We start from the raw sequence: 26839 nt of genomic DNA, 5'->3' as shown, positions 1-26839 counted from the left end.
TCTTGAAGTATATTACAAGTCAGCAGAATTATTTTGCAGTTAAAAAATCAAAACTGGTTCTCAGATGTCAGGACAGACAAAAGTTGTTGCAAGATAGTTGATTTCTTTCTTACAATGGTTCTTTGAGATCTTTTTAGTGTCAATAAGGCAGATTCTTTTGCAACTAAGAATAATAAATCATATTCATTAAAATCTCACCTATAGTCATAATGAAAAACATTAAAAGTGAAAAAAAGATCTTTTAAAAATTCATCTTTTTAAACTATGAAGCACTAAACAGGCCCTCTTCCTTAGAGGTATGAAATAAATGATTATTTGTATTCATCAAACACTGTTATACTATTGATCATAATGAAATACACTGATTAAAGAACAGTTGTAGCAGTTGCTGTATACCTTTCTGTCATTTAAGTTGCATTTGCATTTCTTATGTGTGTAATATAAGAGAAAGAAAGGGGGAGGTGGCATATATTGGATGGTTTAGAAATTTTCAATACTTGAAAGCTCTTGATTTGCTAATATAGTAAGATACACCCATGTTTCCTTAAAAATTCCTTAGCAATCTAGATCTGCTCAAAATCTTACAGTTACATTTTCCAGAAAAAATTCTGACTCTGCAGCTTTCTCCCTATTTACTTGAAGTCTGTTCAACTCTCGTTTCCATGGCACCTAAGATCCGTCATCTCAAAGCAAATATTTTTTCCTCTATGAAGAAGCAAGGGGAGTTTAGAAAGCCAAGGTTATTTTGAGATGTTAATAATCCCTGAGATTTTCTCCTTTCACCTTTAATTATTCTTGAATTAGAAGAAAATGTCAACAAGACCGCAACAATGCAAAGTGTTCCAAGCTTTGTGCTGAACACCTTCCATGTATTTTGTCCTATAGGCATCACAGCATCATCATTAAAGCTTATGAGAGTCTTGGATTTCTCCTTTCATAAAGGAAGAAACAGGGTCAGCAAGAAAAGAGAACCAGTGTGCCCCAAATCACATATGAGATGCTGCCACCCCTTGGTTTGGGACCTGTGCACAACGACTCCCTGAATTCGGCCATGGCTGCTGAACACACGAGTTAGGCACATGAAAAAAATGACTATCTTTCTCATCCAGGAGGAGAAAGTCTGGTTCTAAATCCAGCTGACTGTTTCTTCCACTGTTTCATTTGCCTTTCTTGCCAGTTGCAGTTTTCTACATGAGCCTTGGTACATCTGTAATGCAGTGGGTTAGCCTCGTGCATAGGATCAGGTTACTTTCATTCTTGAAGTTTTTTCATATTTGGCCATTTGGTAAAATGTGGATCTGGGTAGGAAAAAAATAAAGCAAAACTGATGATGAAGAGAAATTATTACTGGGGACAGATTTAAGTGAGTTGTTTTTAGTTACCCAGGCTGTGTAACCTTCCCACGTGAATCGTGCTCACATTGAAACTTTTTCTCTTCTTACCTATCAGACTTTGATACTACTTCTTTCCATTATGATTCCAAAAATTGAAATTTCAGCTTTGCCCTTCATTCTAGAAATCAGAATGTCAGCAGGGACTGCCAATTTTTCCTCAAACTGTCCTCTGTTTTAATTTTTGCTTCTACTCCCTGGGTAAAGATGCTTATTATGTATCTCCTAATGTATTTGAGTGGCACCATATGTCTACTTAACATTAATCTTGTCCTCACCAGTCCACTCTCCAGATGGTTATAGACCTAGTACTGGTCATTCTACTTCTTAACAAGCTATAATGGCCTCTGTTTGTCCACAAAATAAATGGCATGCTTCTCCAGAGACTTTTCAAAGTCTTGAGAAGAGTAGTTTCTCATCCAGCTTGCTCGCCTTCCATCTCTTCTCTACCACATGCCCCATGTGATGGACACATTGGCTTTTCCTCAGCTGTGTTCCCAGAAAGAAGTACTAAGGTCTTCTGAGCTTTTAATAGATGTTATTTTGAAAACAAGCAAACCAACAAAACCTTGTGGACTTACTAAAACACTACAATAGGGCTGGGGATTTAGCTCAGTGGTGTAAGCACCTGCCTGGCAAGTGCAAGGTTAGGAGTTTGATCCCCAGTACCTCCAAACAAACAAATAAACCACTACAATAATGATATTCCCCTTTTGGAGCAAGGAATACAGTTATCTTACCATAGATTGGGTAGCTTCTATCCAGAGAAGTGAATTGCTCACAGATTTCACCTTGAGAAGTCAAAGGCCTGCCAGGGGCTGCTTCACAAAAACAGTGCCTTGCTGACATGTCCTCATGTGGCGGAGGCATTTGTAAGGACAGTAAGTCTGTGGGTGAGGGCCAGTCCATGACCTATCACTTCCAAAGGTCTTATTAACCTCCTAATGTCAGCACCCGTGTCATTTCAACATAGATGCAAGTTTTAAGAACGCTCCACTGTAGGCAAATCTACGTCACTGTTAGGCAACTGAACTTTTTTTCACAAAAACTTTGTTAAAATATGATGAGACCTTACTGTTGTACCAGGAAATGACTTAGAAAAGAAAATCATGCATTTTCAAGGGAAATTAGGGAGGATTTGTATAAATTTTATTGAAAGATGCAAACACTTTTCATTATAATTTTGTGTCTTAGAATCCTAGACATTTTAATATATGAGAAACATGACAGTTTAGTTAAACGTAAAGAACTGCTGGCATGCTTGTTATTAAAATGAGTGTGACCAGTTTTCTGTTATCTTGACTTAGTGGGCCTACTTATGTCATGTGGAACCTTACAAAAATCAGTCTGGCCACAATCTAGCCTCTCATTAATCTTTAACACTTGAAAGAGATGGTGACCATGCTCCATTTCCAGTTTATCTTTCCTCTTCAGTCTGAGCCTGAGAAGCTAGAAAGTAAGTTACTTGGAATCTGAAGCTTTTCCCTCTCCCTTCCTCTCCTCTCACCTCCTCTCCCATTCCCTTCTCTTTCCTTACCTCCTTTCTTTCCAGGACAGGGAATTAAACCTAGAACCTTCTCACTGAGATGTATCCCAAGCCTTTTTATTATTATTTTTTTTAAATTTTGAAGCAAGGTCTTACTAAGTCTCTAAGTTGCTCAATTTGGTCTTGAACTTTGATCTTCCTGCCTCAGCTTCTCAGAGTGCTGGATTTTACAGACATGCACCACCACACCAGGTGATTCTGAGTGTACACTTACCTTTATCAGTCACTTCACGAGTACTCCATATATTTGTACTGGATGAATTACCGTTGTACTGACTTTCCTCATCCTGCTTCTGTCCAAATCCTATTCATTCTTTCTTTATGAAAAAAAAGGAAACAAAAATTCATAACAAAATATTAAGAAAATAACAGTAGTTAATACACAGTGTATCATTATCTTCAAAATAGTTACTCAAAGTATGACATAGACCAAAAAGATGCTTGCAAAGAATAAACAGATGATAACACAAAATTTTCTCTTCAGTGGACTAAGATAAACATTTCTAAATAAATAGCTCAAATATTGTATGTGAATTTTTCTATGAAACCTGAAGTAATAAGTAAGCATATCCTTGTTCCTTCTATTTGTATTTCCACTTTGATTATACCCATTTGTGTTAGTTATATATCTGTATTAGGTTAATCAACATGAGAGTATCAATCTCCATCTGTTTGAGATGCAAAATTATTTCTTATAAATTTACATGATCAATTTATGAGTTATTTATATATTATCTATATATAGATATACATATTAAACCTTTTCATCTAGATTAGAATAACATGATATGATTTAAATTTTGTTCTGAAATATGTAATACAAGGCTTTAAGCTCAGGAAATGATTGGTAAAAGTTTACTTTGTCATAGCTAAATTTTAGTAATTAATATTTAGTGAGGTGTATCGATAGGTGTTTATTTGGACTATAGTGTGAATAGGTGATTGAGGGTTTCCTAAAGATAGGTTAATCTTGTGTAAGGAGAGCCATTTTACACATTTAGTATACACATGCTACCATTTGTTATTTTCCATATAACAGTCATCGAGCTCAGCTGTCGTTAGTAGAGTGAACATTTTCTAAAATTATGTGAGTTTAGTTAAAATTTTAGTAAATGATGCATACAATTTTGAAACTTTGACTTCATTCCATAATTTCTTATTTAAGTCAGAGGGTATGCTCTTTGCAAATGTGGAGGCTTTTATTTTAATACAATTATCTGCCAGTGAAGATAAATGATTCTGGAATGTAAGTCAATTATTTATTTGATTTCTTTCTCAGCGGAATTTGTTTCAATAGTAGGAACTAACAATTTTTCTTTTCAGTATCATGCTGGCCTCAGAGCTGAGTTAATAAAAATAGAAAATTGATAAGGATCCATGTAATACACGAAGCCAATTTGATACTTCACAAGAGAGTAGTTGCCATAGAGTCGTAACAGACTATCAGTTCTCCTGAATTATATGTTTTTGCTTATTCTTCGTTAGTGTTCACAATTGAGTCATCCTTATTTCACATTGACTTTATGTCTTTAAACACCTGGGTTAACATGGCCCGCATAATCTCAGCCACAGTTATAATAAAACGTAGTTAGGTCAGTACTCGAGCTTGCATTTTAGTTGCTGCTTTTATTTCCTATCATGAAGGGAGAATTCAGCCTGCTGATGGATTTGGGCTAACTTGCCATTTATAAATTTGGTTTGTAAATTTCTGTTCTTGTCCTAACTTACAAACTACTGAATTCTTGAAATATTTTACGTTATAAATTTGGATTTTTTTTTTTTTTTGCTTCTAAATTGTTGCATTATTAAGTCTTTATTTTTTGTTTATTGACCTTTGGTAGTTTGTTTGCTAATAGCTATGTTAAAGACCTTACACATGTGCCAAAAAACCCTTACTCCATCACACTTGTAGAGTATGCAGTTTTTGTTTGATTATCTCTCATGGAAAACATATTTAATGTTTGGATTATATATTGTATGGAAAATTTTAATAGCATGTATTGAACAGATGTGACCTAAAACTGATTGTAAAATAAAGGCAAGAAAATCTTAAACCTTTCAGTGCAATTTTAGCTGTTACAGTTTATTAAGGGAAAACAGAAACTTTCTAAAATTATGTACAGTGACAGTCTAGATGTGATGAGCACAAAAGAACCCTCCCCTCCCAGTTCATGTTTAGGGAAAGGTTATTTGTAACAGATTACTCCTCTTTTTCTTACAGCTAAGATGAAAGCATTGATTAATAACAATTCAATCAAAAATGCATATAAATAGATATGTAAGTACATACATATTTGTGCGTTAGCTGTGTTTCTTCAAATTCAGAATAAGAGAAAATCAAGTCCTACCCACCCAGAGGCAAACACAAAGACTGCAGTAAGAAGCAGGTGTCCACGGACATTCTTCATCAAGATGACTTGCTACCCAAACAGGGCATTTCAGAGTAACAAGAGTGATTGTGTTGCTATGGCAATTTTGCCATGTGCCCAGCAACCAGGCATATGCTGCAGCTGAGAGTTCTGAAATGCCCACTTCAAAGGGGCAGCAGCACAGTTGTTAAAGCTGGAATGTATTTGTTTAATCTAACCTTTGGATAAAATAATAGAGTTTATGAGGTATCTCTGGTACTTTATCATCATAAGAAAGAACATATTTAACAGAAGTTTGAACTCCAGTGTGAAACATTTAGCATCACATTTAAGGAAGTCTTAAGAAATGATTTCAGGGTTGGCTTCTTAAAGAGCTTAGCTTTTTCTCCTCTAGTTTATATAGTTTTTGATACCTGAACCTTTTGTGCTACATATAAACAAATATGAATGATGATTATTAAGATAATAACCCAGGCAGTTGTTCTTTTATATTCTGTGATATCACAAATTGTTACCCATTCCATTTGAGTTTCAGTCTCACTAAATCATAGTACCTACCATTTTCTCAATAATTTGCTCAAAATCTGAGTGCTGTTTTCTGTCTACTTACCTAAGACTTTTTGACATCTTTAAAGATATAATAGAACATTGTTTTAGTTTTAAAGTTCCATATCCAGTGAATAGTGAAAGCTGAGCAGAGATGTTTAGCCTCTTCTGTCCCATTCTTTTCTCCAATATAGCATCAGTCCTAAGTCATCCCTTTGCTTAGGCATCTCAGATGCCTGTTGAGAAATCTGCTCTTGCCAGAGCCTCTGAAAATGCATTTGGAGATACAGAACCAGCATGGACCACATGAGAGGTTCATTTAGCCAATTATCAGAGTATTTGGCAAAAAAGCAAGCACAGCATATAGGAAGCATAATATCTACCAATGAAAACCAATTCAGATTAGAGAAGTGTTGGCCTCATTCCTAATTTCATCAAAGGTTTAACGTGATTATAAAACTGCATTCTGAAAGAAATTTCCCAGAACACAAAGGCAAGAGCTACAATGACTGTCTGGGCAGGAGCTGTCAACCCTAGCTGCCCTTGACAATCACCAGGGATGCTGTTTGTAAACGCCTATGTCCTGGTCCAACCCTCAAGATAATGATTTAATGAGGCACAGAGCATAGACTGTTCCTTTGTTGATTTTTTGTTTGCTTTAAATTTTCTAGTAGTGCTAATATACAACCAGGCATGATGCTGTAAAAGTATGGCACAGAGGCAATATGTAGGTTTTCTGTTACAGAACTATGTTCCAGGTGCTTGCCTTGGTGCTGCAGGTAGAGACAACCAAGGTCTGATAACTGTGCTGAGGGAGACCCCAATCTAAAGGGAGAAGTGATAAAGCACTTGCTTTAACATTTGCTTGCATTTTTCTCCCTTTTGGAGAATAAAGAAATTGGTAGTTCTGTGGTAGAGAATTACAACGTAAGGAGCCCTTCCTTTCTGCAATATCCTGTCCCTTGTCTCTGCCTATTAAACTTCGAGGACTGAGGGAGCACAGCCTCCTGAGGAAGGTAAGGAGAACTCAGCTTGAGTGAATTAAAGTTTAGCTGAAAAAAACCCTAGGGACTGTGCTGTCCAAGCCAATTATAGGAAAGACAGTGAATGAACGACATTCCTCTCTTCATAGCCATGGCTGGGATGGTCTTAGACAGTGATGCCCTCTGTGGGAGATGACACTGGTGATTGAGACGCTGTCTGTGAAACAAGAAAAATCATGCGGCAGGTGCTTTTCCTCACATTTATGTGCTCTGCCTGAAACTTGAGACCATACTTTCAAGGTGCAGACAGATAGTAAATGCCCTTGGTTACCATATCCATCTTTTAGGCCCATTGCACTAAACTAGCACAGATTTGGTGGCTTTAGACCACAGGAATTCATTTTCTTAAAGTTTCAGAAATCTAGCAGAGTCACACCCCCTGCTACCAAGACTGGATGGATCCCTCTTGTTTTTCAGCTTTCAGGTAGCTGCCTCTGCATTCCTGGGCTTGCCATATCACCAAAACCTCCACCATCCTTTCACACCACTTTCCTTTCTTTCTGTATTGGTGCATGCTAGCAGTATATAATGATTTTATTAATGGTAGAGAGGTTTTACATGTACATACTGCGTGTACCAACTCTGTTCCAGCTTTGCCTCTCTTCTCCCTCCACCTCTCAGTCTCCTTCAGCTTCCCAAACTTTACTTCTGCAAAGTCCTTTTTGCCAAACAGGGTAACACCAGCCCTAAGTGTTCAGACATAGGCACATCTTTTGTTGGTGGAGGGGCACAGCCTTTGCTTTGGATCACCAGTACTGTACTCATTCACAAAGTCACTTGGTAGAAAGTGCGGTAAGGAAAAAATGACATAGATAATGAATAGCAATGGTTAAAACTACAGGCATTTCCCTGGCTTGCTTTAGTCCTCTGGTAAGAAGTTCTACGTTAACTATAAATGTAGCAGGCAGCAAAAGCCTTCCCTGGTGTTCTTAAAGCCGCCCCCAATCTGCCGTGTTGCACTCTGAGCCAGAGACAGGAAAAGAACTGTGCACTCTCATTGCTCTGTGTAGAGCTCACTTCCTTTATGCCAGCCGTTCTTGCCAATCTCAGCAGTGTAACAGCCCTGTCATGGCACAGGGACCTGAAAACTCTGATGGCCTTGTGTCTCATATACATCCCCCCCATACACACACACACACACACACATTTTTTTTTTGCTTAGCCTAGTGACACAATGGGAATGTAAACACATTGTTAATGCAGTGCTCTCACTTGGCTTCCCAGATGGCTTAGGTTCAATAGATTTTTCCCCCTGATTTCCTCAGCTTCTCCTAGCAAGTGCTAAACAGCCATTATGCCTTTTCCTGCACATTGAGATTCATCTGCAGCTACTAAACTGCCTCCAAAGTGCTTCAATTTTGCATGAGTGCTAAGCTGGGGACTGGGAGACATTACCCAGTGCTGAAGGCCCAGATCATTAGAAAGAGCATGTAAATCCTCTGAACCAGAAATAAAAGATGCAGAGATTTCCTTTGTGAAGTCCCAACTGCAGCTTTATGTAAAACATGAACCTTTGGCAAGATTTTATGTAGCCTCTTTTACTTCCAAATTTTATTTGTGCTTTTTTTTTTTTTTCCTTTTGGCATACATATTGTTTTTTAAAAGCAGTGAGCTTTCTACGGGGAACATATGGGGTAATAGCGATTCACCATCATTATTTCTCTTCTTAGGACCCTAAATCCCTCTTCACTTTTAATAGGCATGGTACATCCAAGTATTGCTAGGGATCACCTGCGTGATAGATTTTCAAAACAACTGAAAACCTGCTGAATAGCAAGAAACTTTGAGAGGGGATGAATGGACATTTATAAGATATATGCAAGGGACATAAATCCATATTTTGTAAGCTATTGTGTTTTAGGTGTAGGACTTGCACAAATACTGGATTGTAGAATGAATTCAGTGCAGAATTTAATGGAGAATATGAAAATCAACATGAAAGAAGCAATTACATTCTTCTCCTTCCATAGATATGTCTCCCTATGTAGTTACCTAAAAGTCTTGTTTGTATTCTTCAAGGTGAACACATTTTTATCTGTACTTGATCTATATTCTCACTTCTGTTGTCCTCTCAGTTTGGTCATCAGAAACTCTTGCTTCAAAGTAAGTGTGCCATGGTCAGGCCCAGAGGTCCACCTGAGGGGCTGGGCTAGAGAGACTGGGACCTGCAGGTTTGTGTGCAGCCGAGCTGGGCAGGCATCCTAAGTCTGTAAAACTGGGACCAAAAGTACTTCTGATGGAGAGGCTGGCTTCCCATCCTCATCTGCCTTTTCTTTGCAGTGGAAGGTTTTGAACAGTTAGGGGAACATACTTGATCTATCACTAAAGAACTGTTCAAAAGTAATAAACCAATATTTTTACATGATTACTCTGTAATTATTTTTCATTTTTACATATATATATATATACATATATATACATACATATATATACATATATATATATACACATAAACAGGTGAGTCTATATTTAGGGTATCGAGAGTAAAAATACATGGTTTGACACATGTTAATTATTTATCTCTGAATACATTTCCATGGGCATTTATTAATGACTGATTTATTCAGCAGTACATAAACAAGTGGAATGTGGCAGAAATGTAACTAAATAGGGTTAGAAAAAGACACAAGGCACATTCCAAATTGTAAGGGACTAGAGAATACTAGATAAGCAATATGCGTAAATATACAGAGAGATGTCAGATGCCTATGTATCCTGTCTATGTTATGGATCTGGTTTATGCTAAAACCCAGTTTTGTTATCAGCATGTTGTATATATCCTACAGACTGAATGTTTCTGCCCATTTATTTCTCTACTAAAAATATAGCTAATGAATGTACCATCATCATCACTAGATTGTTATCACTGAACAGCATTATTTACTGTGATTCTGTACCTCACGACTCTTAACTGTACATACTACAGTTGCCTTCAAGTTCTTCCCATGAAAATTTTTGATCCACTAGATTATGTATCCTTTATAAAAAAACACATTTGTTAAGAAAAACAAGAGAATAAAACTTCACCTGAAGTATGATTGAGGCTGTTTGTTCAGCTAGTACTATTATATGGTTACATAAATATCTCAGGGGATTGAAGCCATGGTGAGAAGCAATCACTTTCCTTTCTTTTTCTTTGTGATGCTAAGGTAGAACAGACATGAAGACACTGTAAGTTACTAACAATGTTTAGAATCCAGTTATTACTTCTATGTTGTTTCAGGCTTAAACTTATTTTTCTTGTGCAAACACAACAAAGTGCATTTGAATGAAAAAAAGATGATGGTTATTAAACTCTATGACCTAGTATTTTCCATCAATTTGTGCAACATTTATGTTGGAAATAATATTTTGAAAATATTGCAAACATAACATTTTGAAAATAGGACTTTTTTATGTAACACTAAGTTCCTCTGGATTTTGTAACATTTTGGGCATAATGTTAAAACTGAACTTTTAGATATTTGAAAGCCCTCAGAATTATTAAATTATTCTATATGTAACAAAATAATTGTAATATGGAGCTATGCATTCAAACAGAATAAAAGAAACAGCACAGAATTGCAGGATTTATAACTGTTTTCTTCATCATTTACCCTCTAGATATTCATGCCAAGCATGAAAGTCAGTATCCCTTCTGTCCGTTTCATACAAAACTGTGGTAGGATTTAGACACCTGGCAGCCCCAGGTAGAATGGCTCGAATGGCAGAGAATGATACACCCGCCTACCCACAGCCCGGCAGGGTGCCCGGTATGGTCAGCACTGCCTCCTTTAGCAGGTATGGGCTGAGGCTCTTCCCACCTCAATGGTGCTACCATTCTCTCAGTCTTCTTTTTGAGACAAGTCAGTGGAAGAAGAAATAAAGTGAGGACAAGGCCTGCCAGCTTCGCAAAAGGTTGGACGAGAAATGTCCATGTGCCTTCGGCTGACATTCTGTTGGTGTTACCACTTTGTGGCCACATCTGAAAGCACACAAGCTCTAAATGTAGTCACGTGTATTCACGGGAAGATGTGAGGAGCCGGCAGTCTGCCACACAGTCTTGTCTACAGAAGAGTTCCTTTTCAACATATCTTGTGATCTCACTGCAGTCCTGTGATGCATACTGAGCAGAGACCAGCTGTTTTTTTTATCAGCTTAAAGTTTAAGAAATGAGAAATGTAGCATCCTGCCCAAGGTTACATATGGCAGTAGCCAACTCAGGGCCGAAAACCAAGGGTTTTTTGCTTTTATTTTACTGTTCTCTTTTTCTAGATTTAGTTCTTTCTGTTAGTAAAAACTTATTACTACTGTTAGTATAAACTTTTTACTACAGAAACCAGTAAGCCAAATTAGATTTTTATTTGGTGACTTTAGTATTTCAGTGTCATTGCAATTTCTGTTTTCTTTTCTTTTCTTTTTTTTTTTTTGGTACCAGGGATCGAACTCACGACCTCACACTTGCCAAGCAGGCATATAAGCCACTAAGCTAAATCTCCAGCCCCCCTCTTTTTTTATCAATGCAATTTCTTTTTTTTTTTAATCTAGAGCAAAAAAGCAAAGCAGAAAAAGGGTAGAAATAATACAGAATTTCAAGCAAAAACAGTAAGAAATCAGTAGTTGATAAATTACATATTATTATCTTAGAATTAGTTATCCAGGTTACAAAATCAAAGCATAAAAAGTAGACAGTCACAGTTCAAACTATTCTGTTTGATGAACTAACAAAAACTTAGTAATATGGTTATCTATCTTCAGTACAAACTATTCTGTTTGATGAACTAACAAAAACTTAGTAGTATGATTACCTATCTTGTGGAAATCAACAATGGAGATTCCTAGAAAAACTATGATTGGAAGTTCCATTCAATCCAGCTATTCCCCTCCTGGGTATTTTCCCAGAAAAATTGAAAAGGTCATGTCACAACCCATATACATGCACCCATGTTTATAGCAGCACAATTTGTAATAGTTAAATCTTGGAAACAACCCAAATAGCCATCAATCACAGAATGGATGAAAAACATGTGGTATTTTTATATAATGAAATATTGTTAAGCTATAAAAAAGGATGATCTTGAGGCTTTTATAGGTAAATGGAGGCAATTTGAGACCATACTCATAAGTGAAATAAATCAGACTCATTGTAGTTTTCTAAATAATAAAGTCCTTGTCTATCCTCTTCTAGTAACTTCAGTTATATTGTAATAGATCTTCTAATGCTCATCCATATCCAGTTCTTTCTGGGGCATCTAGGACTGTGAGCCCCAGGTCCCTTAAATTTCCTCTGGGCCCTGCAGTGCTTTCTTGCCAATGGACTGAGTGTGAAAATTAGACTGCCACTGCCAAGGGTAAGGCACAAGTGTGAGCTCTCCATTCTGTTCTTTCTTAAACTCTGGAAGCAACTGCTGACAGGATAGAACACTCAGAAATTTGGTGTGAACAGCTGCCCTGGAGACTTCAAGATGTTGAGAAATGAAGGAGTTCTTTAGGTCTCATCACAGCATAAACTCTCCAGCTTCTAAAGTTCTATCAGCTGACCATCCCGCAGGCTCACCCTGCTAAGAATTTTACACAGGTTAGTTCACTGACACCTGACCCAACCTATTGGCTGAGGAATTTTAATCCCATTAATTATGTTGAGGAAAGTAAGATTCAGGCATGTAAAGGAACTTAACCAAGGTTGTGCATTTAGTTCCTGGAAGATCCAGAATTTTAATGATATCTGTTCTCAAAGATCTTATTCTCCCTTAAACTCATTGCCAGGGAGTACTTAAGGAAAGGTTGACTGGTATATCTATAGTGGCACTGTCTTCTGAAATTCTACCCTAAGCCTTATGTTTATAAAAAACTAAACTTATGAAAACTAAAAACGTAATATATGTAACATGATTAGCAGAAAAACAAAAGGCTATTTTTTATTAAAAAAAAAAAAGAAAAAAGTTAGGAAATGCATTATACTTGGTTATATTGTTTTTATTAAATCAGCTCTCCCTGTGGAATACTAAAGGGATGATTTGAGGCAAGGATATCAGAATACATAGAAATATTTTAAGAAATAACAAACAATATAGTTATTTTTCAGCTTCTCCGTAAAGCTCTGTTTTAAAGTCAGCATTTCAGCAGAAGTTCAGGATATCTGTTTTGGACTTTCAAATATGACACGCCATGGTCTTCTCTCCACTTGGAGCTCCTCAAGTTAATGGTTTCCTTCTTATTGTACATAAATGAGTCACTGCTGCATATTGTTATTCTTTTAAAAAGAAAATATTTCGATTAGTTCTTTGATCTGTATTTATTCAGAAACTATAGTTATTCTTGGAAACTGTAACAGGCAAAATAATATCACTATTTTATGCATTTTTAGTGTGAATGGCTAACATGTTCAAAGTTTAAATTGTGTTTAAGTATTTCTGGCTGTGAAAGAAGATACAACTGAGGGGCTGGGGATTTAGCTCAGGGGCATAAGCGCCTGCCTTGCAAGCAGGCAGTCGTGAGTTCAATCCCTGGTACCGATAAAAAGGAAAAAGACAAAAAAAAAAAAAAAAAAAAAAAAAAAAAGAAGATACAACTGCTATTTGGACTGAAATTTCCTCTAAAATATATTAAAATATATTTCCTCTAAAACATAATTACACATAATATATCTTTTAAATAAGTGTGCAACAGCATCCTGTGGGAAATAGTCTTTCATTAATTCAACAAGAACTTGCTGTATACTTACAATATGTGCTGGGTGTTTTTCTAGGACTTCGCAAATACATGTAATAGACAACACTCCCCATGCTGATGGAGCTCACATTTTAATTGCAACATGGATAAACAGTCTAGCATGCATCCTTGTACTCATGCAAAATTTCATGCCTTCGTTTAAATACTAAGGTTTGTGTATTTTGTCTGAAATTGGTCAGCATTAGCCTATGTAGCACATTCCATCCAGTTGCCCAACATCCTGGCCTTGCCCCACCTGTGTTTTGCAGAGCCTTGCCCCACCTGTGTTTTGCAGAGATGTAAAGAAAACCTACCAGAGGATGTGTGTAAGCATTGTGGGGGCTGCAATAGAGTTTACCCCTTCCACCTACCAGGACAAGTTACAGTGGCGCCTCACTTCATGAACTTAATTCTTTCCATGATCCAGTGGTTAGTTCAGTGTGGATCTTATGGGGAAATTGGATTCGATTTTCATCCAACTAGGTATGCAAGCAGAATCATGGAGAGAACTGAGCGCCCCCCCACCCCCATAGCTCCACTGTTACACTTTAATATGTAGTGGAAACCAGGGGATTAATGGAATCACGAGAATTTGGCAGAGACCAGGAAATCTAAAGACAAGTTGGTTGACCTTGTTTTTGGTGTTCAAATTCCTTTTCTAACTATCTTCCCTTTGTCTGCATTACCCTGGATGAAGTCCCCACCCAGACCTGACTCATGCAACCCCTGGGGACTTTCCAAAACAAACCATGTCTTTCTCCCTTGAGTACATGCCCAGTGGAACATCCAGCCAGTGGGGCACCTCTCCTAAGTCTATGTGGTACCTTAAGTGATAATTTTATGAAAAGAATATAGCACTACTCTCAGAATAATAGTTTATTTAAAAGTCATACAAATTTAAAGTAACTTTGTAGCTATCATTCCATTTCTTTCCTTATAATCTGGCAAGACAATACATATTTTAGCCTCATTTTACAAGATGGAAAACCAACTCAATGAATGTAAGACTTCCTAAATTCAAATACAAAAATGGGTCAAGAATTCATTTTCTTATCAAAATAAATCACTAGGTTTCTGTATGTTAGGTGAATATTTTTTTCTTTCTGACAGTTGTAATAATAAATGTTCTGGGTGAGTTGAATTTATTAAAATACAAACCTTTATATTTTGGTTTGAAAAGTTTCATGAAAAGTATGAAAATCACTGCTTGTAAATAGCTCTCCCAAATAGAATATACTGTGTGTGAACTATTACAAGTGGCAGTACCTCAGAGGTGACTGCTCCAAATGCTTCTTTTAAGTCATTTGGACTAAGTCCAAAACAAAAGCCTAGTGGTATGAGTAATTATTATTCTGAGTGCATGTACCTGGCATCCATTGTCAGACACTGTTTTCAGATGGTCACCAGAATTATTGCTCTTAACACTTGTGATTCATGATGACAGAGAAGAATAGATTTCCAATACTTTGCAGTAATAATTAAAACTAAAATTATTAAAATTTGCTTGACGTCACATTAGCTTTATTTAGTAGTAGAGACAGATTAATCTTCCTAAAGCAGATGTCATTTTTAGAAAGGTCATTCCATCAATTCACAAATTTTACAGTTCACCACTCCAGACAACACCTTCTTTAGCTGCCATTCAGTTTAGCTGCCATCCACAAATCTCTGCTGATCCAGATCTTCCTTCTTTACTGGTCCCATGTAAAGTATTCTCTCCTGTAAAGCTCCACATGTTTTCCCCAGCCCTCTGGATTTAACCCCAGGCCTTCCCCTGGGCTGCATTCTCAGCCCATTTTTTAATTTTTGCTTCAGAGTCTTCCAGAGTTGCCCAAGTAGGAATAGAACTTTCTGTCATCTTGCCTCAGCCTCCCAGAGTGCTGGATTCAAGTGCATCCCTCCCATCCCCTGCGCCAGATTCTCAATTTTTTAAAAAATCTCTCCTCTTTGACTTTATGATATTTCTCCTAAAGTATCTTTGATACTTCTTTAAATCTTCAAACCCAAAGCCTGCCTCAGTGCCTACCTCAAGTATTCTGCTTCCCATGTTTCCTGATCTCTATGCCCAAAGCTGTTTTATCACACCTTTCTTTATGGAATTCTCAGAATTTTCCAAATTGTGGAATATTTTAATTGAATAGTTCAACATACTGAATGTTGAACAAAAATGTGTTGGAAGCTGAGATGACATAAAGGTGTATCTGCTCTCCAGAGGGTCCTGTAATTTAATAAACTTGGGAAAATGGTGCTAATTCACACTACAAATGCTTTTTCATGACAGAACTTTCCATCAATACTTTGCACACACTGGTGATGTTCTGAGTTCCTTAGGGGATGGTGGAGTAAACAAAAATCCCAGAGTATTTGAGCATGCAACCATTTTTTGAGACCGAGGACTACTAATGTAGTAAAAAGAATAAAAATATTACATTAAAATAAATGCAGATCTAAATGCTAATTTCGGTACAGATTCGTGTATTTACCATCATTTAAATTCTGACCTCTAGTCCTTCCCTATTTTATGGTCAGCATGCTACTAATCCCCAGTGACTGTTAGGCAGATTGGTGGATAATTTACAATCAAATATATTTGTATCTGGAAATTAACACTTTCCTTTTCACTATTACTGTTTGTGTACCACCATCATCTTAAGCTGGAGAAACTATTTTTGCCTGTCAGTGTACTGATAAATACCAGTGTTTCTGACAGAGTCCCTATATGCATGCACAGTTATTGCTAATCTCTATCTTAGCAAACTTCTGAAGGAAGGATTTATGAGTGGCTCATCTTAGGAATCAGTGCCTAGAAAATCAGACACAAGCAAGCCATCAGACACAAGCAAGTGTTCAAGAGTTTTTTCTACAATGGAGGTAACCCGCAGAGACCTTGCCTATGTCCTTCCTATGATGTCTGCACACACAGGAGAGCGCTGGGCCCACAGCACAGGCTCAGCAAGGACTTACTGAATAACTAGGCAAGAATACCAGTAAGGTCTATAATTCACAAAAATAGCTGGATTTTCAGGAACTATGTCACACACTTATTGACAGGAATCTTTTAAAAAGTTTATGAAAATCACTAATGAACTTCATGAAACAAGGAAGTGAAGAAATGCATGTAGTCAGACTTAGTAAAAATTATATTGTCAAAAGTATATGCATATAAATATCTATAATACGTTTGATGTTTTAAGAAATGTAAGAATGCTGTATTTGCCAATTCAATTAATGTGCTCTGTACCCTTCCAATTTAAACAAATCGTCATCATGTTTTTGTTAAATTGCTTCTTTGCTCTAAAAAGCATTGGCACACAAGTCAGAGGTTAATTAGAGGAAGTATTTTAAGTTCAAGTTTGGTTTCAGAAAAGTTTCTTAGCACCACATACACAGAGATTTTTTCATCCCCACAGTCAAGAGGAGAAGGAAGTGCTCTTCAGATTAACCTCTGCTGACTCACTGCAACTCAATGTGTGAGAAATACTGTGCAGGCCCACCATGCCATTTCCCTTCCAGACTCAACGCTAAGTGCCATGGAAGCTGGGAAGTCATGTAAAAAATAGGAATCTAGTTCTCCTATAAAAGAAAGAAGAAAGTAACATAGTGATTGCCAGAGTCAGTATTACCTGTCATCTGTAATATAATAATTAAAATTTCAGGTTTGAAGAGGGGAAGCTGCATTTACCTGTCATGGACACAGAACTTTCTAGAAGCACCAGAAATCCTTCATCAACAGTCCAGTGAATTTTTTGATGATGAAAAACAAAACAAATACAGATTTCCACTTGAGACATATACTAGCAAATAGAACTAAATGACTAGAAAAGATGATCATAAAAGGAAATCAATTTTAGGTAGATTGTAAAGAAATAAACATGATGTGTCTAAAAAATTCCTTGAAGTGTTTAGTTCCAGCTACGTCAGTCTTAAAACGTTGAGTAAATTCATCTATTTTAAATATAATTTTAAATTTTCAAATAAGGATTACATAAATTTATGGTATATAGCATGATATTTTCAGATGTGTATATTGTAGAATCAAGTCAAGCTAATTAGCATACATTGTTACCTTTGTGTGATTGAAAAAATTTGTTAAAATCTATTAGCAATTTTCAGATAGTACATTATTATTATTAATACTTCCCTTGGACTTATTCTTCCTGTTTAAATACAGTTTTGCATCCTTTGGCCAGTACTTCCCCATCAGCCACTAGACTCTAGTCCTTAGGCAGCTACCATTCTCTTTCTGCTTCTAGGAGTTCAACCATTTCTTACTCTACGAGTGAGATTGTAAAATATTTATTTTTCTGTGCCTGATTTCTATCACATAACACATGTCCCCCGTGTTCATCCATGATGTTACAGATGACAAGGTTTTCCTTTGTTTGTTTATTTCTGAAGCCAAATGGTAGTGTGTGTGTGTGTGTGTGTGTGTGTGTGTGTGTGTGTGTGTGAGATAGCTCACATTCTTTCCTTTCATCCATCCATTAACAGACACTCAGGTTAATTCTGTGTCTTAACCATGGTGAGTCATGCAGCAGAGAACATGGGAGTGCAGGTATCTCTTTGACATTTTTATTTGATTTCTTTTGGATGTACTTAGAAGTGGGATTGCTGGCTCATAGGTTTATTCTGTTTTTAAATTTTAAGAGACTTCCACTGTTTCCAATAACAGCTGTTAATAATTTATATTTCCACCAAATGTGTGCGGTGGTTTCCTTTACTCCACTCCCTCTTGTTTTCTTTTGTCCTTTTGATAATTGCAATTCTATTATAGGTGATATATCTTTTTTAATATGCATTTCATTTGGCATAATTGTTGATGTTGCACATTTTTTCATATATTTTTGGCCTATGTGTGTCTTTTTTAAAAACATGAATATTATAGGTATTTTACTCACTTTTTGATAAGGTTATTTTCTTGTGATTGAGATGTTTGAGTGCCTAATATCTTTTAGATGTTAATCCCTTATTAGATGTATGATTGTAAGTGTTTTCTTCCATTTTATAAATTGTGTCTTCATTCTTTTGTTGTTGTTGCTGTTTTGTTTTTGTTTTGTTTTGTTTTGTTTTGTTTTGTTTTGTTTATACAAGGTCTCATATGCAGTGAAGGCTGGCCTTGAACTCAGTTTGTGACCCACACTGGCCTCAAACTCACTGTGATCCTCCTGCCTCAGCCTCCTAAGTACTGGGATTAGAAGGGAATACCACCATGACCAGCAGTCTCTTGATTGTTCTCTTCACTGTGCAGAAAGTTTTATCTTTGATGTAATTTCATTTCCTTATTTTTGTTCTTTCTGCTTGAGCTTTTGGGGTCATGTTCAAAAAAAATTGATGGTCAGACTAAGTTTTGGGCTTGCCTCTATTTTATTTGTACAGTTTTGGACCTTCTATTTAAGGTTTAAATTCATGTTGACTTGAGTATGTATATGATTTTTATATGATGTAAGAATCTACCTTTTTCATGGAGAAATTCAGTTTTTCTAGGACTATTGAGGAGATTTTTTCATTCACCATTGTTAGTTTTTGACACTTTTTAAAAAATTAATTGGCTGGAGGTTTAGCTTAGTGGTATAAGTGCTTGCCTGGAAAATGCAAGGTTATGAGTTTGATCTCCCATTTAGAGACAAAAACAAAACAAACAAACCTTCAGTCAGGGCCAGGGATTTAGCTCAGTGTAAGTGCCTGCCTGGTAGCACAAGGTTGTGAGTTTGATCCTCAGTACCAAAAAATAAATAAATAAATAAAATGAAAAATTAATTGACTATACACATATGAATTATTTCTGGACTTTTTCTTCTTTTGCATTGGTCCATGTATGTTTTTATGTGAGTGCCATGCTGTTTTGATTTCAGGATGGTGTTCTGTTTCTGTGAAGAATAACATCATTGTGTTAATGGAGATCACAATGGATCAGTAGACTGGCTTTGGGGAGCATAGATGTTTTAATAATATTAACAGTTTCAGTTCTGGCACATGGATTTATATCATCTCTAATGCCTTTCATTAAAGTGTGGTGGGGTTTTTGGTAACGATCTTTAGCACTTATATTCCTAAGATTACTTTTGTTTTGTTTTAGCTTTGTTCTCTTGATTTGTTTTTCCTGCTGCCTGCTATTTGTTAATAGAAACACACCTCATTCTTTTATGTTGGTTTTGCTTCCTGGAACACACTGAATTTGTGTATTAGTCAAGCAGTTTCTTTGTGGATTCATTACTCCTTCAAGTAAGGATAGTGTGACTCCCTTCCTGCAGTTTGAATGTTTTTTCTCTCTTTCTCTTGATTAATTGCTCTGGCTAAAACTTCCAACTCTATATTGAATAAAAGTGGTCTTGTTCCAGGCTTTATTTATTTCTTTACTTAGCAAATATGTACTAAGGGACCAAGACGGAAAGTCCTGCCTTAGTGGATTTATGTTCTTGAGGACAGAGATAGACAGCAAACAAGTACATGAAATGATATGCTTAATGGTACTGTCTTCTCTTTTTTTTAAAAAAAAAAGAGTACATTTTTACTGTACATAATGATTACATTCATTGTTGGGAGTTGGTGAATGTATCTGACACATAAGGGAAAGCTTTCAACTTTCCTTTTTCAGTGCTAAATATGGCTTGAAATAAATGGCCTTAATTACGTTGAGGTCACTCATTCTACATCTAGACTGTAAGTGTACAATTCAATTTTTATCATTAGAGATGCTGAAGTTTGGCAAATTATATAGCATGATCATCGTTTTACCTTTTTATTGTGTTAACATGATGTATCACATTGGAACCATTCTTCTGTCGTGGAATAAATTCCGTTTGATTGTGATTGATCCTATTGATATGCTGTTGGGTTCAGTTCGCTAGTATTTTATTAAGGATTTTTACATCTCTGTTCATCAGGATTATTGGCCTCCAGCTTTGTTCCTTTTGGGATGAGGAATAATGCTGGTCTTGTAAAATGAATATGAAAAAAATCCTGTTCTTCAGATTTTTAGAAGAACATGCAAAGGATGTTATTAGTTCTTTAAATGTTTGGTAGAATTCAGCATTAAAGCCTCTAGATTAGAGGCATTTCTTGGGTAGAAGATTTTGTATTATTGATTTAATTTTCTTACTCATTGTCCTATTCAGATTTTCTGTTTCTTATGATTTAGTCGGTAAGTTGTTGCTTAAATTTATCTTGATCACAAAGACAATAAATATAACTTTAACAATTTGTACTTGTAACAAAGCTAATATATCAATAATTTTAAATTTACAATTGCACAAAAGAATTTTAATTAAATTCTGTTAACACATTAAGCATTACATTGAAAATTCGAGGAAACACATCAGAGAAGAATTGATAAATCATGTGTTTACAGTGTCTTCCTTTCATTCTGAGTTTAAAGGTTGTCAAATGACTTTGTGTAACATGAATTCTCATCTTGATTGTGAAGTCTTACCTTTCAAGTTATCATTTTAATTATTATAGTGAGAGTTATAGTTTGGTAAAATAATTATCAGTTTTTATGTATGAAATCCTTTTAAATAATGGCAGAGTATTTTGTGATTTAATTTACATTAAGCCATCTAGAACTGATATGTTTCATATTTTAGATCATATTACTGGAGACTAATAGGATTAGGCTCTGAATAAAAGCATATGGAAGATACCAGAGTAATTCAATAAAATGTTGTAATACATGCCAGAACATCCCTACCTGCAGCTTTGTACATTTCCACCAACTAGTGTTCTTAACTGTAGATGTCCTGTAATGAGATTTGGCAGAGAACTGCAGTTCTTCTCCCATTAGAGATTGCTGGAGGAAGCCAAATGACCAGGCCTGCAAAACAGGAAGTCTCAAAGCTTCCCTGAGACCTTGGAAAGATAAAGTCACTGGGAAGAAGGCAAAATATAGCTCAGGAATGCATAACACCTAAGGCTAGTATGTTGGGTCATGCTGCTTTTTAGGGAAACATTCATGGAATATAAAAAAATGCAGATCGAAGACCACATATAAAAATACTTTAAGATGATGTGTAATTCTGAAGTGTCACCTAATAGATAAGATTCTATTATATAATAAACAAACTGCTCAAATCTGGATAATATTTGATTCATATTTAATTTCTGCAACTATACACAATTTCTGACACTAGTGGACTTTTGGTACTTGTTTGATGATACCACTACAGATATGATTTTTATGAAAATATGCATATTGTTTTAAACAATTATACAGTGGGAATCACCATCTATTTACAATAAAATCCTAGAAAAAATATTACTTATGGTGCCTGACCACTATTATGAAATTAGACTTACACAAAAGATGAGAAATAAATGGCATTTATTGACATCTTTATGTATGGCCTCACACAGATCTAACCAGAAGGTTATATTTGCATCTGGATATCTGTGTTCATTTGAAACTCTGTTAATAAGTACGTGCTCATACTCATTATGAGACAGCTTGGTATAACATGCTAATTATTTTCCCACATTCTGGCTCCTAACCACAATGAATTCTATTATAAAAGCAAATCACTGAAAATTTCAAACAGCCTGCATCTTTGAGATGCCACTATTAAAGGAAACACAGTGCTGGCAAATCTTTGATGTTATCAGATGTGATGGAAACTACACATTTATATTTGTGTAAATCCTCTAGACAGAAGCATTTCCCCCACCCTTAAATAATCTGAAACCAATTTCAAGTTCCCAAACACTCTTCAAAGCAGCCCTCCTTGGAAGTAATGCTGATGGTATTTCAAATCTCAAGAAAGCTTGTTTTTTCTATCTCAAGACTTCAAGCAGATTTAAAATTTTACTTTCAAAGAGAAAAGATGTTACCTACCTTCACCCAAGCTACCACGCTCAGGATGGATGGGCAAAATGTCATGGGTAATGAACTTAGTATGTTCATGAAATATGATCATGTCTGGAGAATTTGAGTAGTGATTGTGGCTGTCCTGCAATGCTGAAGTTCCTCCTTGTTCTTGTGTTGTTGACCAAATATTGGAACGTACACTTAGGGCTATGTGACAGAACAACTGTATACAACTGTCATTAGTCCATCTCCTCCTGAATGGGACATCTGTGAAGCTGAAGACAAGAATTGTTGTGTGCTTCCCTCTAAGCCCACAGGGAGCCCGGCCACACAACTCAGAACATTCATCCTCTGAATAGCTCCTGCAACAGGCAGGTCAGTGGCTTCTTAAAAGGCTTTGAATTTGTGGTCAGCAGAAACATCCCTCAGTCTGCTGGACTACAGGATGCAGTGGACCTAGTAAAGTTCCACTAGCATTTAATTTGGTTTCCTGTAGTTGCTTTAAGTAAAAGAGAGGAATGAAATCTGAGGTTATCATCTTGGGAGTCAAAATATTTGTATGTGGTTTTAACATCCTGAGCCCATTTTTTGCTGTTCTGTATTTTAGAAGGAGCCAATATAGTTTGGAAGAAATACACACTGCACATTTATCAGTCCTTCGGTGCCTGTAAAAGTCCTGCAGTAACTTTAAAGGACGAGTTTTGTTTCCAGTAACTGAATTTCTTCCTGGAGAAGGAATACATAAACAAGTAAAGTGGGCAAAGCAATAAATACCAGAGAGTGGGGTTAAAAAAAAAAAAAATAAGAGCGAAGGAGCTTGAGTTTTGGAGAGGAGGCTGTGCTCCATCCTGTATAGACACAGATTTCTGGGCAATGGAATGATAAGAACAAATCTCATAACACCATAGGAAAAATAGGAGACCTGAGCAGGAACCAACACAAGAGTGGTATTTGTTAATACCACGGAAACTTTTCTATTAGGATGAATATATTAATTGGTCGTTGGCTAAGATAATTTATTAATCTTTTTTTTGTCTTTTTCATTTTTATCAATACCAGAGATCGAACTCACGACTGCCTGCTTGCCAGGCAGGTGCTTACGCCACTGAGCTAAATCTTCAACCCCCTATTAATCTTTTCAAGAAGGAATAAGAGGCTGAAATATGCCATGTACTTAAAAAAATTCTTTCTAAATCAGTTATTATATAAATAAATATAAAAGGATTACTAGTTTTCAATTTTTAAATATTTTCTCATATATTTAACAAACTTCTGAGCATATGGGTGGTCCTACAGGATCTTGTCCTTTTTTTGGATTACAAAATTCGCTTTCCTGATATTCAGTCCAGTTCAGTCCTTACTGGGTTTAAGGGCCAATAGTTTCTATGACTCAACCCCATCATTGTAATAGGTGAACAGCCCTATGTGCTTTGATGGAAAATATTGTTTCTTTCTAGAGTGACACCTACTTCATGTCATCTACTTGCTTAAATCAGTTCATTGATATCCACTGCTCTCAGGGAAAAACCCCAAGCCTTAACATGTGCAGAAAAGATTCTCACACCTAGCATACAAGTACTTGATGGACCACAGTTTACTGGGCCCCAACCCTAAAGTTTCATTTTTAGTGAGTCTGAAATTAGATGTGGGAATTTAGATTTCCAACAATCTCCAGGTGATGCTGTTGAAACTCTTCTGGGGCTACATTCAGAACCATTAGAGTTCGAGAACATACAAATTGGATCTTCTCTTGTCTCTAGTTCAGCACATGCCAGCATACTGACAGGATCCTCTGTCAGTTGTGTTAGTTTTCAACAGTTCTTAGTATCCAGATTCTCTGTCTTGCTTCCAAACTAACTCATTGAATGCTTCATGCTAGATTCTTTACTTTATTTCTTTTCATCCCTATACATTGAAGACAGTTTTTTTTTCTGTGCTTCATGCAGATAAATACATTTCACTACCAAATTATACCCTCAGCGAGCCCCAGCCCAGAAGCAGTTTTGATAAGTGTTATAATTGTTAACAAGAACCTTCTTTGCAATATTGTAAGTTCATTGAAGATGGTGACTATCTTATAAATATCACAAGTGCCTGGTACAGTATCTATTATATAGGTAATACTTAATAAGTATTTATTGAATGAATATAAACAAGTACAAAACAATTCCTTTAATCATTTTGCTCTTCCCATCTTTCTCCCAAAGTAGATTCTTTTACTCGTTCTGGGTATTCTGCTAGTTCTCATGATGGATGCGGTATTCTGGAAATGCATGCATTCAGTCTCTAGGAGAACTGGAAGTTGCAGTTCTTGATATTTTTTTCAAATAATCTCACTTTTTCAGTCCAAAGAGGTATATTGCATAATGAACTTTTGAGACAGTTTTGATACTACAAGATGAATTTCCCTCAAATGATAAATCCAGGTTTTAGTTCAGTTTTGGTTATTCAGGATTACATAATGCTATGAAATAAATTCCAATTATTTCAGCTTTTTAGCTTGAGGCATTTTTACAGGATTTTAGTAACACTGCAATTACAGATAACCATTTGACTCTGAATATTATATATTAAAACTTTAAAGGCATATATTCTTTAAATAGGATATCACAGGTGTATTCATTGAAGTTCATGTTTCTTTGAACAAAAATAATGTAATTATAATTAAAACACAACTATTAATTTAATTGTTAAAGTAGCAGGTCTAGATTACACATTTTAGATAATTCTCTCTCATTTCCTGTGATAGTTAGGAAGATTTAGGTATGGTAACACTGTGAGTAGCAGCTGGGCATCTTAGCTTCAACCTGTGTATAACTGAAGTGGAATCCTTAGAAGAGGTGAAAGCCAGTTTCCCTTGGATTGTAGAAGTGGATGGGAGGTAAATATGAGCATGCTATTTGGGAAGATGTGTTACTTTGCAGAGTGCTGCTTGCTCTGCTGTGGTCCTCAGGTGAACTTAGAAGGTTTGGAATAGCAATAAGAGAATGGAAAGCTGGTGGGCGAAGTAAGCGCAGCCTGCAGAAAGTGAGAGGGCCATGCAAGACTACATCTGGATGGGGAGCTGCAGCATGGATGATCCGCTGAGTGAAGAATGCGGTCCTCTGGCTCACTAGCACAGGCTGCCGCTGATTTCAGCCTTCTTTTCTCTCCTCAGGTCTCATTGTACGGGAAGTGAGCATTGAGATTTCTCGCCAGCAAGTGGAAGAACTCTTCGGGCCTGAAGACTACTGGTGCCAGTGCGTGGCCTGGAGCTCCGCGGGCACCACGAAGAGCCGGAAGGCATATGTGCGCATTGCATGTGAGTTCCCACATGGTGGTCTGGGCAGCAGATGCTGGCAGGGCTGCAGCTGACTGGGCATCAGAGAACCTTGGTCACAAGTGCTGGTCAAAAACTGTCCCCAAATTTCTGCGTCTGAGCCACACATTCCTCTTAAATATTTATTTTTTTTTCCCTCTCAAGGAACTGCTTAGTTTTCTTTTAGGGAGGTGAAAGAATTCATGCGACTTTCAAACGATTGATTTTTAAAAACTGCTAGTAATAGGCCACGAGAATGCCAAACAGATTGTTTTCCTTGCTCATTCTGCCAGCTGGTTAGGACAGTGCTGAGTAGTGTTCTCACTGGAAAAGGCCTTGCCAGCTTCTGGAACACAGTGCTATGTCCAAATTGCGTTAATTTCTAGAGTGTTCATCTTTACAAGGAGGCTAAAAGAGCCTCCTAAAATAATGTTCCCCCTGCAAAAGAAGAACTCCTTTAGCAAGTAGAGTTCCCGAGGGATCTTCCTTGTAAATTTGGGGATGTTAAACTACACCTTATCTCCTAGAGAGACAGAGCCTGTCGCTCCTGCCCACACTCTCCCTGCTGGTACCAGCGATTCTGGGGCAGCAGGAGAGTGGCTGGCACTTGACTTAGTGATCCTTATTGAGACGCTTCACAGATGGGAGGCACCACTGAAACTCATGTTTTATGTTCTGATCCTTTTGTATCTTATTCCAAAGTGTGGCAGGTGCTGCTGTCACACATCTGATGTGTCACTGAGTCTCAGCGCTGTTTCTGCACTCAATTCTTCCCTCTCCCTGAAGTAGATCTGAACACTTGGAAATACTTGCCACTTCGTCTCCAGGGTTCAAGTCTTTCCATTTTCCACATCATCACACATGCAGGTTTCCGACAGCCTCAGTGTCCTCCGGTCATGTTTTTACCCCTGCCTCAAATGTTAAAGGATTTCCTAAGAGAAAAGCCATAATTCTTTATCAAAATATCGGCAACAGGGTAGCTTAAAGAACAGAAATATTCTTTGTTCAAGTTTTGAAGGCTAGTTCAGGCTTGTTGTCTTCTGAGGCCTTTTCCTGGCAAATCTTCTCACTATGTCTGGATGTGGTCATTCCCTCTGTGAACACATCATGTGGATCTATGTGTACACATTTCCAATTCATAGAAGGACACTAAGCAGAT

At 36.7% G+C, this 26839-nt stretch overlaps 1 protein-coding gene across 2 annotated transcripts in view; it reads left to right on the top strand.

Moving 5' to 3' along the window:
• The window catches only part of Unc5c (unc-5 netrin receptor C), a 355058-nt gene that overhangs the window by 211148 nt on the left and 117071 nt on the right, over window positions 1–26839 (top strand). For both annotated transcript variants that reach the window (XM_063247291.1, XM_063247292.1), the window contains exon 3: window positions 25540–25683. In XM_063247291.1, the coding sequence (XP_063103361.1) occupies window positions 25540–25683 (144 nt within the window). The remainder of the gene's footprint in view (window positions 1–25539; window positions 25684–26839) is intronic.

This window comes from Cavia porcellus, unplaced genomic scaffold (genome assembly GCF_034190915.1).
Source record: "Cavia porcellus strain 051 isolate PalLab524CR breed Dunkin Hartley unplaced genomic scaffold, mCavPor4.1 scaffold_4, whole genome shotgun sequence".
Taxonomy (NCBI): Eukaryota; Metazoa; Chordata; class Mammalia; order Rodentia; family Caviidae; genus Cavia; species Cavia porcellus.
This window is presented reverse-complemented; position numbering and strand designations above follow the sequence as displayed.